This window comes from Chionomys nivalis, chromosome 20, assembly GCF_950005125.1.
Source record: "Chionomys nivalis chromosome 20, mChiNiv1.1, whole genome shotgun sequence".
In the NCBI taxonomy this organism is placed as follows: domain Eukaryota; kingdom Metazoa; phylum Chordata; class Mammalia; order Rodentia; family Cricetidae; genus Chionomys; species Chionomys nivalis.
Window position 1 is genome coordinate 38,452,874 of NC_080105.1, and position 18,267 is coordinate 38,471,140.

General features: G+C 45.1%; 1 protein-coding gene across 4 annotated transcripts in view; it reads left to right on the forward strand.

The window, feature by feature from the left end:
* Dlc1 (DLC1 Rho GTPase activating protein) overlaps window positions 1–18,267 on the forward strand; it is a 323,702-nt gene that overhangs the window by 282,543 nt on the left and 22,892 nt on the right. For all 4 annotated transcript variants that reach the window (XM_057752361.1, XM_057752364.1, XM_057752362.1 and 1 more), the window contains 2 exons: window positions 10,530–10,601; window positions 17,207–17,288. In XM_057752361.1, coding sequence (XP_057608344.1) covers window positions 10,530–10,601; window positions 17,207–17,288 — 154 coding nt within the window. The remainder of the gene's footprint in view (window positions 1–10,529; window positions 10,602–17,206; window positions 17,289–18,267) is intronic.

The following is an 18,267-nucleotide window of genomic DNA, read 5'->3' on the forward strand; positions in this document are numbered from 1 at the left end:
AAGAATTGGGGGCATCCAGAGTACAGTGAGCGAAGTAAATGGGACTCTTTTGAAGAGAGCCTTGTTCTGGACAGGATGGGCCAGTATTGTAAACACAAGTTTCTCATGCTTAACTCCCCTTCCTAGCAACAGGAAGACGGAAATGAGGCCATGCGCAAAAAAGAAAAAAAAAAAGTCCTAAAGGGCTCCAGACAATACTTGCTCCACCCTGCTGCCGTTCGCCCTGTACAGCCAGAAGACCTGCAGAAGTAAAAATAAACTCAGATGTTTCCGCTTCCCCCCTGGATATTACCACACCGGTGCAGACTGGTGTCTCGGTTCTGTGCGGATTGTCAGGACAACCTGGCCCAGGTACCAGACGCCTGACAAGCCAAACGAGTAGCGGAAAGGCGGCTGCTGTCCTTTGTCGTTTGTAATATTTGTACAGGCCAGTGATACAGTGACATGCGCCGGAGCCAATGGCTGAGAGTGATTCTAATATCTAAGCATAGCTGTCTCTCTGAGTCTGAGCGTGCTGACTTTTATGGTGACCCATCTATAGAAAGTCTCCTCCTATGTGGTCAAGGTCAAGTTAAAACTAGCCCAGTTTCTAAAGAGTTAAATGCCTACTCTGGCCTGAAAAGCCCAAGCAAGCCCACGTTGATCCGCAGGGCTGTGAAATGAGAAGAAAAATGGGCTTTGGAACAGACGTTTACAGCTGTCCTGTTTCTGACTCTGACTCTGGCCATTGTGAACAGAGGAATGTGGAGTCAAGTACAAGTCGTCTTTGAAGGGAGACCACGCAAGAGGGTCACAATTTTATATATATATTATATGTGTATATATATATGTATATATATATATATATATGAGCAAGTTACTGCTGTGACTGTGTGCAATCAGGGGTGTTTTCTTTTGGTCTCAAGTTACAGTAGTCCTCTTTTATCCTTGGGGAATATGTCTCAAGGCTCCCAGAAGTTCCTGAAACCATAGACATGGCCATCCTTCTGTAGACCATGTTTCCCCCATAGATACATTCCTATGATAAAATTCATAAATCAGACACAGTAAAAGATTCACAACAGAAACAGGAAGATAGGGCCGTCGTGACAATAAGCCCTAGTGGAAGTTGTAGGGGACTTACAAATTGTTTGTTTCTGGAGTGTTTCGTTTCATACTTTTCGTTGGTTTCAGTTGACCATGGGTAGCTGAGATGGAAGCTAAGGGGGCCAGGGTGTAGTGGGACACTCAGTTAATATGGGGTGGGTAGATTTCCAGCCACGGAGGCCTGTCTGTCAGCCCACCCTGTCTGTCAACACTTCTCCCTGAGGTGGCCCCTGTGTTATTGTTGAGGATTCTGGAGATCAATGATAAGGAGAGGAGAGCTTCCCTGGTGGTTGTTAATTGCCTGACTCCACCTTGACCTATTTTATACTATTTCGTCCTTGCTATCCTAAGTAGTGGCAGGCAGGAAGACAACCTTGCTTGTTTAGCTTGTGTGCTCTTGTGGACCCTGACAGTCAGGAGTCAGGCTTTCTAGGATGTTCCAGCCATGCCTTACAAAGACTGCTTTTTCCTGGGCCTCTGTGCTCCTGAGGAACCCCTGAGGTGATCAGGTGATTGTTGCCTAGCAGATAGAGATGAGCTTCTGTCTTTAACATCTGAGGGAGTCCCAGGGGCCACTTTTGGAAAAGTCTACCTTCCACTGGATGGAGCAGTGTTTTCTCCAGTGAAGATACTTTGAAACGCTTTCTAAGAGAAATGTGTGCTAGGTATCAGTAATTGGCATCTTACAGAATTTCTGCCTGCTAAAAAGTAAGGCTCTGGGGCACCCGAGGTAAAGTGTTAGTTGCACCCCAAGCCTCCAAGCGCACACAATGGAGAGCTTTCTCTTCATCAGGCCCCCCTAGTTTTGTTCTGTCACTAGATTTAGGTGTTTATGATACCAGGTCCTTCCCACTCACGTCTTCTTCTACTCAGTGGCCTTCTCAGGCCAGCCTCTCCCCTAGTAGGGGGAAATCAAAAGGTATTGGAGCAGTGGACTCTGTGATGCTGGGTCCCCAGATGCCTTTGACACCTCCGGTCCATCCGTCCACGTTTTGATCTCTCGCCTGCCCCGCCTTCCAGTGTCCCGCGGAGGGAACTGGAAGTGGCTTCCTGATTCTTGTCGCGAGGCGCCTTCCTTCTCCTGTGGCAGTCTCCAAAGGATGTCGGAGGGACAAAAGTGTTCCACACCCTGGACTTGTAGCGTTCCCAGGCCCAGCACGCTTAGGAAGCAAGCGAGGAAAAGACTTGTGACCCAGGTGTGGGTCTGCCCTGCAGCCAGGCCATTCTGCCTGTGGGCCCTATGTCACACTCGGGTGGCAGATCCAGGATGGTTTTCTCCAGTCTGGATAAGATGGAGGCCTCCTCAGAGAGCCAGTGTCCACCGAATTCCTTCTTCCGAACCAAATGGTATGATGTGGAAAGGGGATTTTGTGTGATGCTTGGGCATCTGTGGAAGTCACTGTGAGGGAAATTCCAGAACTTTGCAAAGGCCTCCTCGGAAAAGCCTGTCCCCTGCTGAGCTAGAAAGAAGTTCAGTGTCCAAGGTCACTAGAAAGAAGTTCAGTGTCCAAGGTCACAGTCATCCCAGTGACACTCCAGACCCCTTCCTGTTGGCCTGTGTAAACAGACGGGGGCCCTCACAAAATGGGGTTCTTAATGTGTTTATAAGAAATTAAGTAGATGGATATGAATGAAAATTTAACTCTTAAATAGTGTGTGCTTGGGCTGTGGAGAGGCCCAGCAATTTTAAAGAAAATGGTTAGTTAATTCATCACGAAGATGGGAATATGCTTCTTTTTCCTTAGATTATTTTGGTATTGGCCGGATCGTGTAGGGGTGGGGATATACCACTCTTACCTAACCTGTGTAAGTTTGACCACCAAAAACCCAACCCAGACAAAAAAAAAAAATCAGGTATGTGGCCTTCAGGCACTGACTGTCTAACCTCAAGACCTGTGCCACCTTTTCCAGAATTGAGGCTTTGTAAACTAAGGGCATGTTAAAGCTGTGTCACCCCCTTTCTTGAAGCTGTCTTCATGTAGGTTGTTAGCACCCAGAGACCTAATCCAAGCCATTTCCCTTAGTCTGTAATTTGTCTTTAAGTAGTTGATACAAAATCCTTGAAATACATAATGTGTATATATTGATTGACAGACAGTGGGCTCCTAATGGTACTTCTTTTCTTAATTGGCATTCAAAGTAATGGGCTTTGCGGTGATATTTCCATCACATACCGTGAAAGAATGGGGGCGGGGCAAAGTTCTATTTTTATCTCCTCCTAGACTGGCATAACACAGCGAGAAGTGATGTTACTGCGTCCACTTCCTTAATGGATCAGTTCCCTCTCGGTTTGACCTCTTTGTCCCGGAGCGCAAGTGCCAGGTTTTGATTAGCTGGGAGATATTTTCTATTCATGGAAATGAGATGCCTCGGTGTGGAGGCTGGAAGTTCCTGACAGTCTGCCACTCGGGAGCGCTCATCAGCACAGCCCCGCCGCTCGCCCTTGCCTGGTTCCAGTGGGAAGAGCAGTACTTTGCAAATGCCTGTGCAAAGGGGGAGGCCCAAAGGACATGTCACTCGCTGTCATTTCTGCATCGCTGAAGTGGCCCCTCAAGTGCTCAATCAAGGTGTAGGCTTTCAGGGTGTCTCCAGAGAGGTTCCCTCCTTTCAAAGTAAAAACCCTTTATTAAGTTGTCATCACCTCACGGGGGTGGGGGGGGAGTGGCTTCTTTATTCCCCTCCTTACGTTATTTCTAGGAATATTCTCTCCTAGAAAGCAGCATATCTCCCTCCAAATCCTCAACAGATGGAGAGAACACTTAAAAAGAATCTCCCCCAGCTTCCATCTTTTTACTAGTACCGAGAGCCCGCTGGGCTAGGTAATTTAAATGAGAGTGCCTTGGAATGGGCAAGAAACTCTCCAGCCTGGGGACACCATCTGGTGCCTCTGAATTGGAGCAGATTGTCCAAAAGCTCAACCAGCTCCCTTAGAAGGAGCAAGGTCTCCGTGCATGTCAGCACCCAGCTCCCTGCCTCCGCAAGAGGCAAAAAGTCTCCTGAGAGGTAAAGCTTTAAAGACCAACAAAAAATAGAATTCCAAGAGTTTTCTACAGGCCAAAGGGTTTTCTGTGAAAATTAGACTTAGTTTGGGGGTCTCTGGAGGCCTCCCCCTTAGCAAGTATTTGGGGTATTATATTCTCTATGCCATGAAGATGGCCTTCATGAAACAAGTCAACTCATTACTTCATTAAAAAGCAGTTTATACGTTTAAGTGATGCAAGCGTCAACAAACATCCATGCATACCATTGGGAAATGTTCCTAAAACAGTTTCTAGTGTCACTACATTGAGAGGAATTAGGATTGTAGAAGTGAACAAGAAGAGACTCTCCTGGAGAAGAACCAGTAGGCAGAAAGGAAGTGTGAGAAGCCAAAGCTCAGAAAGCAGGTATCGTAACTGTCGTGTGAAACGCCAGGTTTACATGTGTATACATACGTACATAGGCACTTAAAGTTGTATCCCTTCAGGTTACATGTACATGCGTACATACGCAGGCCCTTCCAGTTGTGGACACCCGTGTGTATAACAGGTCCTCTCTGGAGTTATTAATCAGAAGACTAAGCTAACTAGGATGAAAATAAAATCAGTGGTTGATTTGCACAGTTGTGTATTTGTTGAGGGACCCACCATGCTGCCGCAAAATAGTGTGGCATTTGCGGGGTATCCATGAAGGAGAAGGACGGAATATTCTCAGAGCTTACAAAGCGAGCACACAGAATATAAACAGAACACGCTGTGGAAGAGGAGCATGGGAAGGGGTGAGCAGGAGAAAGCCAGGGAGCCCCGATCAGTTGGGGGGCTGGCATGGGAGTGGGCATAGGTGGGGGTGTGGTCAGCTCCCTGGCTTTATATGCCCCTTTTCGGGCTTTCCACGGAGGGAGGGGGGAAAGGGCCTCACTGGTGTTGACTTAAATCTTTTGGGACTTAACCAACACACGGGCCCTAGAGAGCTCTTGAGAAACCTAAGTAATTCCAGCAAAGAGGGCAGAGGGTCATTGTGCCCCCTGTTCCGGGGCTGTGGCATGCCTTTCCACCTGGTTTCCTGCTTGGCAGGAACTTGGGGTTTTGATTATCCCTGAAGATATGCCAGCTCACCTCGTTCAAAAAGGAAAGACTGTCGAAGGAAAAAAATGCAGGCTGGTTTCTTTCACTTAATGCCCCACCAGTGGATGTGGGTCTGCCCAAAGCCCCAGTTGAAGGATTGCCCTGACTCCCAGAAACTTCCAGAATATGTGCCTTAGATGCTTGGAATTTTCTTTTAGGCACCTGAGGTAGGAATGCAGCTGAGATGCCCTCAGAATCCTTCCCGCGATTAGATAACATTGGCGTTTAATAAACGTGAAGTAAGTATTCTATGGGACTTGGCCCTTGCAGGAATTCGTTCTGCATAGATAACTCCTGATAACCAGCCTTTGGCAGCTGTGCGTGTTTAACATTATTTTTATAGTTGTCAGGTGAAAGTTCTTAATCTGCCTTTGAAGAAATGAAAATATTGCTGAACTTCCTTTTCTTTACATTTTTTAAGACAAATCTATGTGTGGTTCTAGTGTACAAAAGGGAGTATTTTGAGATGGACCTGAATTTAAGAGGGGGAGGTTTGCGAGGTGAAAGTGGGGGGGGGGGTATTGGAGTCTAAAGAGAGACTCCATCCTGGGAACCAAGAAGGCTTACCTTTAGAGGCCTTTCAAGATCTGAAGAGACCGGCAGAGGCTAGGTTAGGAAGGCTCACAGGCTTTGCCAAGGGATTTGAATTTCGAGTCAAAGATGATAGAAAGTCATTGGACAATTGTAAGCAGAGGTGGGACAGAAGGAAATCCGTGGTTAGTGAAAACCAGTCTAGGTAGTTCATGGAACTGGTTGGGGATGGGGAGGAGGAGAGGTTTAACCAAGAGTTGTTAGAATCCAAGACAAAGGAATACAGTAGGAAAGTGATTCTCACCCTTGTTACCGCTGGGACCCTTTCACACAGTTCCTCATGCTGTGCTGACCCCCCTACCATAAAATCATTTTCGTTGCTACTTATGAACTGTAATTTTGCTACTGCCACAAATCGTGATGTAAATTATGCGGATTCCAATGTCTTAGGCGAACCCTGGGAAAGGGTCATGACCCACAGGTTGAGAACTGCGGCACTGGGAACTTGTGGGGAGGTGACACGCGACTCCTAGGGGAGCCAGTCCTGCCTACACTTGCAGGGAGCTTTTATAAAATGAGATGTCCGTGCTGCGACGAAACCAATGTGAATACATGGGGCTGGGTGGCCTTTGGCTTTCGTAAGAAGTTCCTGATGCCTTACAACCTTTCTGTGCTCCATGGACCTGAATGCTTCTCCCGATGACCCACCCCATGAGCCCCACCCACGAAGTGAAGGTGGGCTGTTACTCAAGCCATTGTGTGCTTGGCCTTGCTGACCTCCTTGACCTGGTGGCGAAAACCTGATAAGCCAGCCCTTTCTTCCCTTTGAAGGAATCCTGTGTCACCCAGGGGCAGGAATGAATCTTGGTTTGGATTTGAAAGCCCCACTTGCCTGCCCACAGCAAGAGCAGCTCTCTGTACACAGGAACCTTTGCCCACACATCTTCCTTGTAGCAGGACTTCTAGCGTTCCCTAATTCCTTAGCATTTCTTTGAAGAAACAGATTTCCTGGAGCCTGTGATGGGCGGGCGTAGAGGGAAAGAAGGAAAGAAACCCCCAGGTTCCCACTGTGACGGTATTGCAGCCCACTTAAACTCCTGAGCTGTCACTCAACTTGCAGAGCTCAGCAGCAAGGTGGCTGCTGGCTGGGGGAAAGTTGGCACACTGACAGTGACTTGTCATGGGTAAAGGATTACAGTTAAGGTATAGCGAGAAGATGGGGGCATCCAATACAGCCAGGAAATGTGTAAATACGGGCTAAGGGTTCCCGGCCGTGCACACTCATTCATCTCACGCACAGAACTGCTCTGTGAACGACCAGCAGCTAAGCTGCTTCCAAGAAAAATTTCCTGTTTCCTCCTTAACATACGTGTCTGTGGCTTGCTTAGCAGAACCCCTCGTCCGCAAGTTTCATTGTGTGGCCATTGTGCTTTTGAGTCTGGTGGCCTCGCTGTTTTAGAAAACACCATCACTCGTGGCGCGCACAACACCACACACCTGCACTCAAGGAAGAGGTTCACCCTTATAGTGAGCGGGGGAGATGCTGAAGTGACTGGCTAACAGGCCGTGGTGTTTCCTGGTTGTGGGTGTGTGTGCTCGCGCACGTGCATGTACAACACATGCTTTGGTGTGCATGTAGAGCTCAAAGTATAGCCTCAGTCATCAGTTCTCTCCACAGGATCAATCACAGCTGATCAGACATGTGCAAGAACACCTTTAACTCAACATCCATCTCCCTGGTTCTGCTTCGGCATCTTAAACTTTGTCCCTTGCCTCCCTACAAAGGAAAATTCTGCTCTATACAAACTAGCATTCTGTGAGCCCCTGTTTCTTCTCTCACCTGGGACATAGAGCTCTTTCTTAAGGGGAGTTGGCTGACTGCTTCCACCTGTATTTTAGGATCTTGTATCTTGAGGGTGCGTGAGCGTGTATTAGGATCAGTGTGAGGAAATGAACCGGCGTGCAGAAGGCTCAGGCTTGGCTGGAGCTTCTCGGATCCACCTGTCTGCATGGTTTTTACATGGGTGCTGGAACTTGAACCCAGATCCACACGCTTGCAGAGCAAATGCTCTTCTCCCCAGAGCCATCTCCCCAGCTCACATTATTTGTTTGCTAACCAGGTGGTCCTGAAAGTGACTGGGTGACATCAGTGTGGGACTGAATGAGAACATGCCATTTTTTAGTGATAGGGAATAACTGAGACACAAGCCAGCTGTAGACATCTGGGTATTTCAGAAATTGCATGGCACCTTACGTGATTAATGTAGGTAAAATGTTCTTCTTGTGGGTAAAGGATTCCGTTAACAGATGTAAAGATGCTTTAGAAAAATGCATTGCCTCTTTCCCACCTTTCAACACAAAACCACTTGAATGAGAAAATCAAGAGCATGCTGGAAATAGGTGTCCGAATCTTCTAAGCTGGTGCCTAATTAAGCCTTTATATGTACACTAGCCCGATGCCCTGTCTGCATGTGCCCCAAAATGGACCAATGCTCAGAGTCTCTAGTCACCTGACTTTTAACTGAGAGAATAAGAAAGCAAGTACTCTTTTTTAACCATCTATTATCCTGTGTCCAGCAGTCTGTTCTTTGGAAATATTCTCTAAGGACACACACACTGAATGATTTTAAATGTTTTGAAGAGCCCATGAATATGTGGGGTTGGAAAGATGACTCCGTGGTTTAGAATGCTTGTTGCTCTTTCAGAGGACGCAGGTTCGGTTCCCAGCACTCACACAGTGGCCCACAACCATGTCTAACTCCGGATCCAGAGAATCCGACACCCTTTTCTGATCTCCCTGTGCACCCAGAAAACACGTGATCTACATTCAGGCAAACACCCATACACATAAAACAATTTTTTAAAAAGCCATGAATTTATAAGAGAGCAAGGAGGGATATTTGAGAGGTATGGGAGGGAGAAATGGTGGAATATAATTTCCAAAAATAAAACACTTTTTAAAAACAAGCAGCCTTTTTTTCTTTCTATAGTCCTCTTTGAGAATTAGGAGGGCTCCTCAGAGGGAAATTTTGATTCTCATAGTCTTAAATAAAATGTTAAGCAATCATGTTTTTCCTCCTTAAAATACTCTCCCAGAAGCTGTTTTACGATCTTATGAAAACTTCCTTAATCCTTAGGAAGACAAGACATGGATTTTTAAAAAAATACGTGACCGCTGGCAGGATGGATCAGCAGGTGCTGACCACCAACCCTGAGAATCTAGATGGTGGAAGAGGAGAAGAGACTTCCACAAATTGTCCTCTGATCTCCACATCTTACACCTTAGGAAACAGGCCACGTGCATACACAGTCACAAAGTAAATAAATGCACTAATTTCAATTTAAAAATTAATACATGAAGAAGACTGGGCTCGGGTGATTCACATCTCTGTACCTTACTCAGCACGAACAAGGAAGTTCTTCTGCGTCCATACCCCGCTAGCCTCTTGCCCATTGGGTCCTAAGCGTCCATACCCCGCTAGCCTCTGCCCACTGGGTCCTAAACCTTATGTTTAGTCGTACTACTTCATCTCACGAAAGCAACCTTTAAGATGGTATTTCGTAACGGTCCAGTGTTACCCTCATCTCAGCTGGGTATTAACTCCCTCGGAAAAACCAGTTTGCTCCCTGGTGTGCCTAGAAACGACATTCCAACTTGCCTTGGCGAATTAAAGTTTTTAAAAGTTGCTCTTCTTGAAAGGACAAGGGGAAAAAAAAAGAATAAGTTAAATTTAAAAAAATAAAAAATAAAAAACAGTAAGTGGGAAACCTTAACATTTTAGTAGACACGTGAGGCCACCAGATTGACATCTGGCTTAATGAAGATGGGAATCTGGCCTTGATTAAGCAATGTTGAGACGTCTGTCAAGTGAATAGCCTTAAATAACCAAGCGCTCTAATGGCCTGAAGAAGGTGGGAAGAGGAGTTGAAAGGAATATTCTTTGTGCAAACACAGAAACTAATTAATGTGTCCAGGACCACCTCCGCGAGTCAGTTTTAACAGGATTGTAAATGCGTGCCTGAGTGGATTTGAACACAGCGTGTCAGTTGCTCTTGGCCCCTCTGTTTAGCAATATTATCTACAAGATGTTTAACCACGGGGAAGTGGGGCCTTTATTAGGCAGTTAGCCTGCCAAGATGCTGGGATTCAGTGACATCGTGCCCTTGGTTTCCTGAGGCAGCCTGCTGCGACTCCCTCCCACTGAGGAATACCGGTGCTCCTAAAGGCATGTTGTCATTGTCTTTGGCTAGCCAAAGGCCCAATCCACAGATGCCACAGGGCTGCAACTGTGCCCAGCCAGGTTCTGCTCTAGATGTCAGGGTGTTATCTGGTGGGGTTTTGTTGAAGCAGAAAATAATAAGCCTTGTTAGACCAGCTGGGCTTCAGCTCAGTTATTCAACCCCTTCTGTCCTTGTGCGTCTCGTTTTGGAAGCGCGTCCAGAAGCAGCACGGAGTAACTTACTGCTGGGAACCCATCTTGGATTTTTTTGTTTGCTTTGGTTTCTGCAGCACAGGGGATCAGTCCCAGGGCCTTATTTATGCATGGCTGTACCTCTGAGTTACAGCTCCAGGCCCCTTCTGTTCTCCTTAAAGAGAAAACAGATCATCGCATTCATTTTAAAAAAGATGGCAGGCTGTACAAAATGTAAGCCTTTGGGTATGAACTTTTTGCTGGTTCCTTTGCCTGTAGGTATATATCGTTTTACAGAAGTTGTCTTTTGCTTGTCTGATAGAATCACTTTGTTAATGCAGGAAAGTCACACGGAGGGGTAACGTGGCTAACCAATTCGTCTTCTGTTTGTCTCTAGAAATTGAAGCCAAGGAAGCTTGCGACTGGCTGCGGGTAACTGGATTCCCCCAGTATGCACAGCTTTATGAAGGTAAGGCAAGGATGCCATCTTATCTGAAGTCAGCGTATTCGTAACACTGACCTCGTGAATCCAGGACTTAGTCGGAGACATTTTGTCACTTAGTTAAATATTTCATCTTTTAAAACAATGGGATAAGTACCCAAGCCTCCCACCATTCAAAAGAAAAGTAAAACAGAACCATAGTATTAATAGAATCGCCTTGTCCTTCTGCAGAGAGTAAGCCAGATCCTAAAAACACCGGCACACCAAAACAGGAAAGGACAATTAAAGTTTAAAAGATCACTGTACAAGTTTGCTTTTTTTTTGTCTCTGTGATGAACAATATGACCAAAAGCAACCTGCAGAGAAAAGGGTTTATTTCATCTTGACAGCTTACACCCCATCACCAAGAGAAGTCAGGGCTAGAACCTGGAAGGAGGAACTGAGGCAGAGGCCATAGAAGATTGCTGCTTATTGACTTTGCTTTCTTGTAGTACCCAGGAGTACCTGCCTAAGGGCAGCCCTGCCCACAGTGGGCTGGACCCTCCCAAATCAATCATTAATCAAGAAAATGCAGCACCGACCTGCCTACAGGCCAATCTGATAGAGGCCTTTTCTCTGGTGTGCTTCTTTCTTCCTACTTGACCCTGGCTTGTGTCAAGTTGACAGGATGCTAGGGACAGCCAAGTATAACTCCTCTGAGGCTCTGGTTCCATGGGCCGATACCAAGTGTTCTGAATCCATTGAGATGAATTGGCTGTTCATTTCAATGGGAGACCTATTATCTGCATATGAAATTATGTTATAATGATCACAGCTTTGAAATAGTGAGCTCCAGTTTATAGATCATTTTCTTTTGAATATTTAATTTTTTAATTGTTTTTATTTATTTAAAATTTTTGTACAATATATTTTGATCATGTTTTCCCCCTCGGGCAACTCCTGTCAGATCCTCCCCACCTCCCTACCCACATAACTTCATGAATTTTGGGTTTGTTTTTGTTTTTTGTTTAATATATTCTCTCTCTCTCTCTCTCTCTCTCTCTCTCTCTCTCGATAAAGCTAAACTCTTTCTGACTGACTCTTCTACTGCAGGGTTCCCTGCCTCCTGAGGGGAGGGATTTGATGTGGGGTGGGGATGACAGGACACAGGACTCAGGACTCAAGGCGACCTGGAGGGAGAAACCCTCACCCATTTAGAACTGAGTGTTCGAGGTCTCTCACTCTCTGCATAATGTCTGGCTGTGGGTCTCTGAATTTGTTTCCATCTGCTGTAGGGCGGTGCTTCTCTGGTGATGACTAAGCAAGACAGTGGTCCGTGAGTGTAAAAGAGTGTCCTTAGGAGTCCTTGTAGCACTACAGGCTGTTGGGTTTTTTTGTTTTGTTTTGTTTTGTTTTGTTTTAAGATCAGTAGTGCTTGACCTTACCCGAGGTCCCTGGGCTCTCTAGTTTCAGATTCTGGCACAGCCAAGCCGTGTCGGGTATGGATTCTATTTTATGGTGTGGGTCTTAAATCAAATCAGATCTTGGTTGGTTACTCCCAAAGTAACCAGTGGTGGTTACTCCCACCATTGCCCTAACCTATCTTACAGGCTGGACACCATTGTAGGTGAAGGGTTTATGGCTGGATTAGCATTTATGTTTGTCTTTTGGTAGTGTGCAGAGTACCTTCCTATACCAAAGACACTAGACCGTGGGGTGAAGGCTCTCATTTTATAGGCAGTGTTCAAATCAAGCAAGGCGTGGAGTGATTCCTAATGTAGTCACTCGGTGATGATTTACTTTTATGTTCTGAAATAGCTTAATGTCCCTCAATTTCACAGCATATATGCAATTTCTTACTGTTCTTTTATTTTGATTTTTGACCCAACACTTAGCGTGGTGGAGTTGCCCGCCCTCAGACAAGACCTCCGACCTATTAAAAGGGCTTTGGAGGTGAAGTAGGAACAGCACTTGTTGCTTTTCTAATTTACAGCTCTCCTGGAGCTAGGGAAAGGTAATTGGATTTCCAGTGGCTGGGCTTTTGTTTTCCTCTTTAAGATTAAATTTCCTTCAATTATGTCCTTTTGGGGTGTTGATTCACTGCTAAGAGGCGCCTTCTTGTGCCTGTTGGTTTTGGTGAATTCAATTTCCAGTCGCCCTGTCTTACCTTCACAGTCCTAACATGCAGGCTCCATCGTCCCTGCTGGTATCTGCCACACCTCTCCAAGTCATCTGAAGCCTAGGCTGACTCTGGAATATGCTGGCCCAGGTTCTGGGCAGTCATTTCCCACCTCACCCTGCCCCTATGCCAGGTGAACGAGCTACACACATTCGGTGGCACGGCCGCCCACAGAGTCCTCATCTTCCTGATTAGCTCCATTTGCCGCTTGCAGGTTTTCACTTCCTCCCTCTACACCCAGGCTGGAAATTGGGTTCAGACCGCTTCTACTCATCAATAAACCATCATTTTGTAAAACCAGTTCCTTCAACAAACAGTCTAGGCAAATAAGAAGATTGATTGAATTCTTGCATTCCTCACAGTTGGTCATTCCTGGGTGTTTTTTAAAAAACAGAATTGTTGTTCATTTGGATCAGAAAGCTAACCTTAAGTATAGCATAGAAACTTAGAAACGGCTAAAATAGCATGGTTGGTTTTTCACATATGCTTAGCAGGCAAGGACATTAAAACTTTCCATTTGCATTCATAGATTTTATGTTATATACTATTTAAAAGTATTTCCTCTGATCTCGGCTTATTATTTAATAGTCTGAGTCCCCAAAGGGTAGGCTATGTGACCGTGATTCTATTAGTAATTTGCGTTCATATTCACTGTTTTCCTTCTCTGTGTGGTCACTATGACAGTGTCACTAGCCCTCCCTCTGTCTACTGGTGAAGAAGTATACACTTGGAATACTGAATTCCCTACAGATCTCCATTGGCCATCGAGCTATAACAATGTCCTTGGTCTGCGTATATTATCAGTCAGGGTCAAAGGAATCCAACTCTTGCCTCCTGTCAAAACAAAAGAATAGATGGTAAACTAATACTGAGATAGCTTTCAACATTGTTTTCCAAAAGATGCTGTAAATGCTATAAAACTAGGGATTGTAAGTTAAGAACATCAAAGTCAACTCAGAAACAAGGATGTGACTAATTAGCCACAGCTCTCAACCCTTGCCATGTCCATCCCAGCAGCGCATTTTCTACTTTGAAGGCCAAGGGAATTGTATGGATGGTGATTCTGTTGGGATTATGGTGGTGATGGTGTTGATGGTAATGATTCTTTTGGGATGTTGGTGGTGTTGGTGATGATCCTTTTGAAATGATGGTGGTGATAGTGATGATCCTGTTGGGATGATGGTGATGATGGTTGTGGCGGAGCAAATGAATGTAGACAGATTATATAGATATATACAGCTTTAATAAGGAAATAAACTTACAGGACCACAGGTTCCCGCGGAGCACCGGAAAAGCGGAGCCAAAGAAAAAAAAGGGCTGCTGGGCTCACGCCCGGCAGATTTATCCGTAAACATTAGCCCGAGGCGAACACGCCCCCAATGGGTGGGGCTATGTCCCTACATCTCCCCCTTTTGTCTAAATAAGATAGAACCAAACCAAATACAACTATATACAATAATAACAAATAATAAATATAACAAACAATATTGAGAACAAAATTTTTGCTAAACATTTTATCTCAAGGAGTCTAAATAACATAGAGAGTAACTACAATTATATAATCTTCAACTCCGTCAAAGATTTGAGAAGGGAATAAAGATTATTTAACAATCGAGAGATATCCAAAATGTGTAACAATTGACAGAGACAACTGACTACCTGGGCAATCATCCAAAGTCTCGTTTGCAATGTTGAGTCAACCAACTTTGGCTAAGGCCTAACATAACTGGCATATCATTATTAAAGGCAAGGAACTTTCTTAGGACTATCCTACCCTGTCTTGGCAAGATAAGACAATCCTGTTTTATCCACTTAGGGATATTTTGTATCTTTGTCAGAAGTTGAGGTATGGGCTTTTCTTAACCCAAAGGCCAGTTCTGCCAAGAAGACAAACTCCCAGTGGAGTGTTTTTGGTGCTCAACGTTCTCTCGGGAGTAGAGTGGTGTTGCCAGGAGTAATTGTGTCTCTTTGGCATAGAAATTTTAGGTTAGATTAAAGGCCATTTTCTACAGCTCTTTGAAGAGGCTGAAGATCATATTATCTATACTAAATATAATCTCTATGTAACTAAAAGACCTGATAAACTTAAAAATAAATATGACAAACATATAATTCTCAATACCTATCTAACTTTGAAGACTAAAAGAATAAAGAACTGTGCAATATATGAAGACAATGATCTTTAACTGTAAACAATGTCATAGTATCAGAGGTAGAAATGTACAATGTAATATGGTAGAAGTATCAATACAATATAGACAAAGTTATAAGCATACTTATACAAAAATAGAGGTAGGAACACTCACATTTAATATTTAACATATCAGTATACAAGAAACAGTACCAGTACAATTTTCTATAAACAGTAATTCACAAATACCAATCATCCCAAAAAACCAGTGGCCTGGAGTGGGGGAAGGGAGAGCGAGCAGGGAGCGCGCTGTAAATCGCCTTCCTGAGCTCAGGCAACTGGCCGGGAAAGGTGGAGCTTGCGCCCCCCCTGTGCCGGGTCGGGGGCAAAATAGCCCGACGTTGGGACGCCAAATGTGGCGGAGCAAATGAATGTAGACAGATTATATAGATATATACAGCTTTAATAAGGAAATAAACTTACAGGACCACAGGTTCCCGCGGAGCACCGGAAAAGCGGAGCCAAAGGAAAAAAAGGGCTGCTGGGCTCACGCCCGGCAGATTTATCCGTAAACATTAGCCCGAGGCGAACACGCCCCCAATGGGTGGGGCTATGTCCCTACAGATGGTGATGATCCTGTTGGGATGATGGTGGTGCTGATGGTCATCCTGTTGGCATGATGGTAGTGATGATGGTGATCCTGCTGGCATGATAGTGGTGATAGTAATGATGATGGTGATGGTGGTTGATGATCCTTTTGGTATGATGGTGATGATGATGATGGTGATGGTGATGATCCTGTTGGGATGATGGTGGTGATGATGGTGATAATGGTGATGGTGATGATGATGATGGTGATCCTGCTGGCATGATGGTGGTGATGGTAATGATGATGGTGATGATGGTGATGATGATGATGGTGGTGATGATGATGATGATGATCCTGTTGGCATGATGGCTTCTGCTTTTTGGTGGACCCACAAAAAAGCACAGAGTTGGGACACTGTATGTGCCTTGTACTGGAAAGGCCATTTATCAGCATTCATAGCTGGACTGCACACAGGAATGAGTTACCTTTACCCAGTAGAATCTCAGAGCTGTTGTCATGTTTCCATCGTCCCTGGTAGTCTTCCTCCTCTCTGCTCTGTTGGATACCTTTACCCACAGGGTTTTACTGTAATTATGGCTGGTGTCAAACCTCTGTGTATACGATGCTGACCTGATATTCAGAGATCTGCCTGCCTCTGCTGTAACTAAAGGCATATGCCATCATGTCTGGAAGTTGAAGGGATTTTTATTTCAAAATCCTGAACCCAAAAAAACATATTTAATCTTTTCAATTTTCTGTTGACGCAAAGTATATATTGTAAAACATGGCTTACCATTATGTTACATGTTTATAATATGTAGTAATCAGAACCTGCATAGCTGTCATCCCAAATATTTATTATTGTTTTGTCTGGGGGAACATTCATAATCCTCTGTCTACTAGCCATTTTCAAAAATACAACCGTGGTCACTCATAGCTATCTCAGTAACCCTATACCTTTAGTCAGTTCCTCCCAGCCAACTTCCTGTCTACACCTTGTAAGCAACCCTTATCCACTCCTCTCCCTGTAGACCCCCAGGTCCCCAGGCTTGTAATCACTATTTCACTCTCTCTGCAGGCTGTGCAGAGCAATTCTTCCTGCTCTCAGGCTGGTGCAAGCAGTTCCTTGTTCTGAGAGCACTGGACCCTCACAGATTTAGGGGCTTGGTTGCCATTGTTTTGCAGTAAGTGTGTAGTTAGGCCTTTGTTTTACTTGGGAGTTAACCCTTTGGCTGCCATATGGAAGGGCTAATATTTGTTTTAAAATAGCATATCTTGGATTCTCTGCGGTATAGCCTATCATGTAAATGGACCAGTCCCTCCAGCTGCCCTTGGCCATTGTTCCCTGAGTCTTTCCTGGCCAGGGTTCTATTTTGTCTCTGAGCTTGCTTTTGTTTTTCCCGTGGCCCCTTCCCTGACGGCTTGTGAGCAAAGACATTTTTTTAAGCCCCATCACAAAGGAGACTCCTTACTGTATTCAACCTGGCTTAAATTATAACTCAGAGCAGGCGTTTCCTGCCTGGTAATTAGTTTGAAAGCAGAAAGTGTTTTGAACTCTGTCTACAACAGAGAAACAACTCGCGTTCCTCAACTGCTTTAGAACTGACTTAAACCACGAGTGGAATCGCTACATGCGCCCACAGAGGGGATGAGGCGTTGTGGGAACAGTAGATAGGGCATTGCCGAAACAAGCTAATTTGACCAGGGCCTGGGCCCTCAACTGTACTTGTTTTTTTGTTTTTTTCTCCCTACAGATCTCCTGTTCCCTATTGATGTGGCTCTGGTGAAGAGAGAACATGATTTCTTGGACAGAGATGCCATCGAGGCTCTATGCAGGTAAACTGACATTTCCCTTTTTAAAATGTGGTACTCTAATCTCGGCACTTAGGGTGGAGGCAGGCCAGCCTGGTCTTGAACTGAGTAAGTTCCAGGACAGACAGGACTACCCTGAGAGACTTTGTTTCAGAGATAGATAGATAGATAGATAGATAGATAGATAGATAGATAGATAGATAGATAGATAGATAGACAGACAGACAGAAGAGTGAATGAATGATCATCTCTCAACCTTGGTTTGCTTTCAATTTGATCCACATTGGATCTTTGATAATCAAATGATACAGTGACTTACGTTGCTGTGTTATAGAGCCGACATTAGATGAACACTAAAATGCTGTTGTATGGCCGGGCGGTAGTGGCGCGCGCCTTTAATCCCAGCACTTGGGAGGCAGAGGCAGGCGGATCTCTGTGAGTTCGAGACCAGCCTGGTCTACAAGAGCTAGTTCCAGGACAGGCTCCAAAACCACAGAGAAACCCTGTCTCGAAAAACCAAAAAAAAAAAAAAAAAAAAAAAAAAAAAAAAAAAAAAAAAAAACTGTTGTATGACGTCATCATTGCATTAGCACCCAGGCTGTCTTGGGAGGCCCTCACGTAGGACCATCCCATATCCTGTTACCATTTGACGGCAGAAACAGCAAACTTTCTGGTGGTTCGGAAACGTGGACTTTCTGAAGAGTCCATGTCCCTGGCCACCAGCACCATGGGAGTCAAAGCCGCTACCTTACTGGGTGGAAGGAGACATTCAGAGGGGCAGGGCTTAGAAGAGCCAGTCAGGACTGTCATTCCAAGGAGGCTCCTCAGAAGCCCCAGCTGCCCCAGGTAGAGTGATGACAGGATTAAATAGGCCATAAACTCACAGAGCATGGGCTTTAATGTATAGGAGACAAGCAGTAAATGGGCACTGATGTGAATGGTGAATAAACCTGTCAGAGGTCCCGCTCCGGGAGCTGCTCGCTCTCCAGGCTGAGAGGCAGCT